General features: G+C 54.8%; 1 protein-coding gene across 1 annotated transcript in view; it reads right to left on the minus strand.

The window, feature by feature from the left end:
• Window positions 1-3,335, minus strand: part of LOC102843483 (collagen alpha-2(IV) chain-like) — a 47,642-nt gene extending 44,307 nt beyond the window's left edge. The window contains exons 1-7 of the mRNA XM_006897495.1: window positions 3,269-3,335; window positions 2,884-2,916; window positions 2,312-2,341; window positions 1,570-1,605; window positions 1,201-1,233; window positions 1,044-1,103; window positions 701-733 (exon numbers count right to left, since the gene is read on the minus strand). Coding sequence (XP_006897557.1) covers window positions 701-733; window positions 1,044-1,103; window positions 1,201-1,233; window positions 1,570-1,605; window positions 2,312-2,341; window positions 2,884-2,916; window positions 3,269-3,335 — 292 coding nt within the window. The remainder of the gene's footprint in view (window positions 1-700; window positions 734-1,043; window positions 1,104-1,200; window positions 1,234-1,569; window positions 1,606-2,311; window positions 2,342-2,883; window positions 2,917-3,268) is intronic.
• Between the last annotated feature and the right edge of the window lie 3,278 nt (window positions 3,336-6,613).

Genomic DNA, 6,613 nt, shown 5'->3' on the forward strand with positions numbered 1-6,613 from the left:
GTGGAATGTACTTGAGGAGATGGGGAGGGGTGTGGGGGGAGATGGGGAGGGGTGTGGGAGAGAAGAGGGGTGTGGAGGAGATGAGGGGTGTGGGGGAGGTGAGGGAGAGAGGCTTGCTCACCGGGCTCCTGAGTATTTATTTATCCCTTCCTTCCAGGATGGGGGATACACAGGTTGAGATGGACCCCAACAAAACCCCTTGTCTAAACAGGGGTCAGGGCCCTGAGCTCCCCCATGGTCCTCCCTGCAGCCCACCTCCTCACCACCCTCACCTGGTAGACCAGCAGGTCCTGGGAAAGTCCTTGCTCCCAGACCATTTCTGCTCCTGAACCCTAAATGGACAAAAGGGGCAATGAGCCCCAGGGTAGGAAGGTTTGGGGCAGGAAGAACCTGATAGACACAGGTAGGACCAAGACAGGATGGCCAGGATCTCTGGCTTCTGAACTTTCAGGACCCCTCCCAGGCTTGGAGAGAGACAGCTAGAAGCTGAACCCCCTGCCTTCTCCCTGGACCCCTCTATCTTGCTACCTGCTTCCCCAGCTCCAAAGTCCTGGCCAGATGTTCTCACCTGGCTGAGCCTAAGTCCCTCCTCTCCCAGGGGTGGGGGTGGAGGTGGGGAGACAGCCACAGGGAGAGGGCAGGGCTGGGACTTCAGGATAAGAGAGGGGACAGACAGGGGCAGGTATTGGACAGGACTCACCTGGTTTTGGGGGCTTCACACCCACTCCAAAGCCTGGAGAGAGAGATGGGGTAGGGGAAGGGACCCAATCATCTAGCTCCCCTCCAGAGTCCCATTACCATTTTGGGGTGGGGTGTAAGGGGTGGGGGTTCCATCTGAGGAGGATCTGAAGCAGGAGTACTCTCATCCTCTTTTCTAGACCAAACTAGACATCCAAAATTCTGTCTCCTCCCCACCTCCATTGGCTCAGCACTCTGCCCCCTCCTTGACCTGGAGACCTTGGACAAGGGCATCCTGCTGGCTCAGGTACCCATGTCCTTCACACATCCATCCCCTCTCACTTTCCTTCCTCCCAGCCCCTCACCTGGTGGAGTGGCACCTGGCTGATGAGAGAAGATGCCTGCTCCCTTCCCATTCCCAAATCCTGGGGAGACAGAGCAGGATGGATGGGATAAGGAGGGGTGCGTGGGGGAGCCAGGATATAGAAATGGGAGGAGACAGGTCAGGGTCATGTTGCTTACCTGTCTTTTGGGGCTTCATACCCCCTCCAATGCCTGAGAAAGACAGAAAGCAGGTGAGGGCCTCAGAGCCCCCAACACAGGGTTCCCCTGAGAATCCCAGTCCCCATACTCCCACCCTGATCCCAGCTCTGCCTGCTGCAAAGCCATTCTGAGCTGGGGGTCCTGAGGAGAGAGTGAGGGATGAACTGGAAAGTCTGGGGTCTCTGTCCAGATGGGGATGAGGGACCCTTGAGCTCATCTCTTCAAAAGCCTCCCTAGTCCCTCACCTCCAGCCCCCCCACTGTTCACCAACCCTGCCCTTGGGGCATAGAAAACAGGGAAGAGATGATACTCAGACACTGGGACCCTCCCAGAGCTCACCTCTCTTACCTGGCTGGGCGCCCAGCCCATACCCATTACCAAATCCTGGGGGAACATATTGAAGTGAGGGGTGTGAGGGAAAGTTGGGGCAGGACTCAACTGGCTTCTAACGTTTAACAGTACTTCAGAAAAGGAAAATGGTAAGGGACCCTGGACCTCTCCCCCAGGCTCTCCCCCAACCCCCCCCTTTGTCTATCCCATCACCAAGCTGAGCTGTGGGGTTTATGGGGAGTTCTGGCCAAGCTAGTTCATTTCAGTGAGTGCCTGGCCTGCCATGTGGGGGCCTTTGCACTCTACCGCCCTTCATCCTTTCTTTCCCCCTCCTCCTCTCCAGCTCAGGAGCTAGGTTAATTGGGACCCTGATCTGCAGGGATAGGAGATAATTTGGGGGATGCGTTTCTAGTTAGGACTGTGTAAGCATGAGCTGTGAGGATGGGACGGGGAGCAGGCAGGTAAATGCAGGAGATCTGCTGGGAGGGGATCACAAAGGCCCCTCCATCTGGGCAGGTGGATGTGAAATGCAAGCTCCCTTCCCAGGCCTGAGCCCCCAGTGCTCAGGCCCCACTTGCTGGAGACAGCAAGCCCCTGCCCCTTCCTTTGGGGTCCCCATCTGTGCCCAACCCTTACCTGCTCCCAGGTCCCTGGGGGTGCCATAACCCATGGAGGAATGAGAAGTGAACATGGGGGACAGGAGGGATGCCACTTGGAGGACACAGCTCTGGTCCCTTCCCACACTTTATTTCAACTTTACCTGATCGGTAGCCATTCAGACTCCCCAAGCCTGTGGGGTGAGAGAGAAACGTGGTGACTCAGTTGGATGCAAAGATCTAGACATGCCCTCTTCTCAGTTTCCCTGATAGTCATTGGAGGGGCGGGAGGGAGACAACAGCCTGCGTGCAGGAGCAGCCAGTCCTCAGACCTGGAGGATGGTGTCCATGCCAGGCCTTTTAGAGCTGGGGGCACACTGCTTTCATCTCTTCTTCAACCAAGATGGCTCAGGCTCCTGTTCCAGCCTACAGGTCTCATTGTACTGAGCCCTCACCCCTAATCTTTCTCTCCTTCAAAGCTTCAGGGAAACAGCACTTCCCCCTTTAGGATCCAAGGGGACTCAACTCCAGCCTCCTACAGCCCTCCTTGTCCCCTCCACAGGGAGCCTCCCTATGCCCCCCTGTTTTCCTGTGATGCTGCTCTGATTGGGAGTGAGAGTGGGGCCCTGTGTTCTCTGAGCCCCTATCTGGAGTCCATAGCCGGGGAATCACCAGAGCCCCAGGGGGCAGAATCAGGCTCCTGGGAAACCTGACTGCAGGATTGAGGGACACTCACCTTTCCCTAGACTGGGTGTCAGTAGAGGCAGCCCTAGGGAAGGAAAGAAGTGTGGACTCAGGGCTGGAGACCCCAGAGACTGAGAAGCAGTTTTCCCTCCACACTCACAGGTCAAAAACCCAGACAGAGTCTTCACAGAGTCGGTTTCTCCACCCACAGGATGTGCATAGCTGTCCCTCACTGTTCTCCCTCTGAGCGCTCAGTGGATTCGAACTACTGACCTTTTAGTTAGCAGCTCTATGTTTAAACCACTGGTCCACCAGGGCTCCTCCTCATAACCGCACTATCCCCCACTCAGTCAGGCTTCACACCCTGATTCCTTCCTCTCTCTGATGATACCCTCTAAGAGACCCCAGTGTCCAAGGCTCCAGGCCCGCTGCCATACCGCCTTGCAGAGTCTCAGCTGTCAGGCACAGCAGGACCAGGGCAGCAGGGATGGAGAGGATGCGCATGGTGCAGGGACGACTGGGATGGCCTAGTACCCTTGGCCCTTTAAACAGCCCTGTGGGTGGGGCCCTCACTCAGGGAAAGCAGGCTGACTGAATAGCAGGCTCTGTTTGCAGACCGCTGGTGGCCAAGCTTCCCTCCCCTGGACAGGAGTGAGCCCTGGTCTCCTCCACCCATGCCTCATCTATCATGGGTGCTGACAGCCAGGACAGACCCCACGTGGCCTTCTCACCCGCATCCGCATCTGCACCTTGGCCCTGGCACCAGGCCTGGGGGGCTCATGTATCCCCCAGCAGCTGGTGAGGGGGAGTAGCCCTCTAGGCCCAGCCCCAATAACAGCTGGGGACAGAGTCAGGGCCAGGCCATTGGGGGGGAGGGGGAAAAGTTGGAGAGGACCCAGGAAGAAATTACTGTGTTACCCTGGGAAGAAAAAGGGGCAAAGGGCCAAAGTGGTTACATATGGCTCAGTGCTATAATGTATCAATGAGAGCCTGTCTGAAGGGCTAGACTGTGATCTCAGCTAATCCTCAAAATGGAGCTTGCCTTGCAGGGTAGGTGACACACAGGGACAATTGCCACCTCAGTCTGTCCTCCTTGTTTCCCAAGGAGCTTCAGTCATTTTGCCCTAGCCCAGCTCCACAAACTCTAACTTGGCGAGTAGTATCTGGGGGTGCAGCCTCCTTAGGCACTCAGGATTGGGTAGGGACAGGAGCTGTCTGTGGAGGGGGTCTTGAAGGGCTAAGCGTGGTTTTCCATTCCTAGGGAGGTGGTAAATGAGTCTTGGAGCCAGGGGTGCTTGAGAGGAGGGGAGGCTAGGCCAACAGGAAAGGCAAGCCTGGGGGGCGTGTGGAGGGGCATCTGGACCCCAGCTGCCTCTTTCTTGAGTTTGGAGACCCCACTGAGCTGGCTGGTTTGGCACTGACTCAGTCACCAGCCCTGGAGTCCAGAGGGCCCATACCCTGTCTGTCTGCAGGCCTGTGCTCCTGGCAGCCAGCCTTCCAGCACCTCTGGCTGAGGTGTCAGCGTGCCAAGCTGGGCAGTCAGCAGGGTGGGGCCTTGGAGAGGGCCTATAGTAAGAATGGGCAGGCAGACAATGGGACTGTCTATGAGCCACCATACCTGTGGGGCCAGGATCACAAGCCAGAATGCTTGCAGGCACCCACAGGGACACCCCACTCGCCCCTAGTGGTGAGAGGATGAACCTCTACCTCTGTCCTCTCCCATCCACACACAGCACTGCATCTTGCTGCTTCCAGCTTCACCCTGATGGAGCCCCACCCAGGCCCACAACATCCCAACCTGGGGCACCAGCATCTCCACCACAGACCCACCTGTACATAAGGCCCAGCTTGACTCCCAGATGCCTACCTCTTGCTCTGAGGGTTGGAAGGGGAACCCACCTATGGCTGCTGGGAGGTGCTCAGGAGTGACCTCTGACCTCAACCACTTCCAGGAGAGCTTGGGCAGCTGGGGCAGTCTGTTCAAACTCCCCAGGGTGGGCTTCCTGCCGGCCATCTGCCACACTCCAAGGCTGCATTACATCATATAAAACCAGCTAAAAGAGTACGTTCATTGACAGGAAACTGCCAGAAGTTCAAGCGGGGTTTAGAAGAGGTTATGGCACCAGGGATTTCACTGCTGATGTCAGATAGATCATGACTGAAAGCAGAGTACCAGAAGAATGTCTATTTTTGCTTATTGACTATGCAAAGGCTTTGACTGTGTGGATCATAACAAACTATGGCTAACACTGAGAAGAACAGGAATCCCAGAACACTTGATTGTGCTCATGTGAGATCTGTACCTAGACCAAGAAACTGTTGTCTGAACAGAGCAAGGGAACACTGCATGGTTTAAAATCAGAAAATGCTTCACAATTGTATCCTTTCTCCATACCTACTCAATCTGTGTGTTGAGCAAATAATTCATGAAGATGAAGAGGAATGTGACCTCACGATCCGATCCAGAGGAAGACAACCTGCAGAATGCAGATGACACAACCTTACTTGCTGAGAGTGAGGAGGACTTGAAATGCTTACTGTGGAAGATCAAAGATTATAGACTTCAACATGGATTACATCATAACATTAAGAAAACAAAGGTCCTTACCACGGGACAATAGGCCAAAATATCACGAGAGATGGAGAAAGGATTGAATTTGTCAATGATTAAATCTTATTTGGACCCACTATCAACACCCTTGGTACCAGCAGTCAGAAGATCAGAAAGAGTATTGCTTTGGTAAATCTGCTTGTCAATGACATCTTCAGAATACTGTCAATTTGAATAATATCAGAATATTCAGAATAATATCACTTTGAAGCTTAAGGAGTGCCTAATTAAGGTTATGGTCTTCTCAATCACCTGCTATGAATCAGAGAGCTGGACATTGAATGAGGAGGACGGAAGAACTGATGCTTTTGAGCTGTGAGGTTGTAGCAGGGTGCTGACTGCCAAAAGAAGTATTGGAAAATGTATAGCCAAAGTGCTCCTTGGAGGCAAGGATCGTGAAGCTTCACCGCTTATACTCTGGACACGTTGCAATGAGAGGCTTGGGAAGGGAGATGGTACTTGGAAAGGTCAAAGTGAGGAAGACCCTCAGCCAGATGAATTGCCAGGGTGACTGTGGCAGTGGGTGGCAATGTGTCAGAGATGATGAGGACGATACAGGATAGGAAAGAGTTTACATCTGTTGATTATAGGATCATACTTGAGACATTCTCAGCTTAAAGGCACCTAACAATGATGACCACTAGGTACAGGAAGAAAGCCTCTGACCCCATCCACAGATGGGAGCCCAGCCCCAGCGACATGGCTCTGGTACCTAGGCGGGAGCTGGCAGTCCGACACTTGCAGTCCCTTCTCTCTACTATCCCAGCAGCGCTTGAGCAGCCTCGCTTGCCTCTGACACCTAGCTCCTCCTTGCTTGCCCTGCCAACAGTGCCTAAAGGGGCTGTTTCAGACCTAGAGTAGTTGGGGGCTCCCCCACATTAACCTAGACATACAGACATTCTCGGCTCACCCCAAGGGTGAAGCTGGCCCAGGAGAAGGCAAAAACCCAGGAGAGGCTAGGTGGGAGGTGCAGGCTGGGCGCCCACTTGGCCACCGCCAGCTGGAGTACAGAGTGCCCAGGGCACCTCCCAGCCATGCTGTGCAATGCCAGCCAGCCTGGGGCCTGTGGCCAGCTAGGGAGCACCCTGCAATTACACTACTCCCACCCCCAGGAGACCATTCTGCCATAGAGGGGGACAGGTCCAAAGGGGGCACATGGACCACTCAGGGC

Source organism: Elephantulus edwardii, unplaced genomic scaffold, assembly GCF_000299155.1.
Source record: "Elephantulus edwardii isolate Elephantulus edwardi_28Jun2011 unplaced genomic scaffold, EleEdw1.0 scaffold00209, whole genome shotgun sequence".
Taxonomy (NCBI): Eukaryota; Metazoa; Chordata; class Mammalia; order Macroscelidea; family Macroscelididae; genus Elephantulus; species Elephantulus edwardii.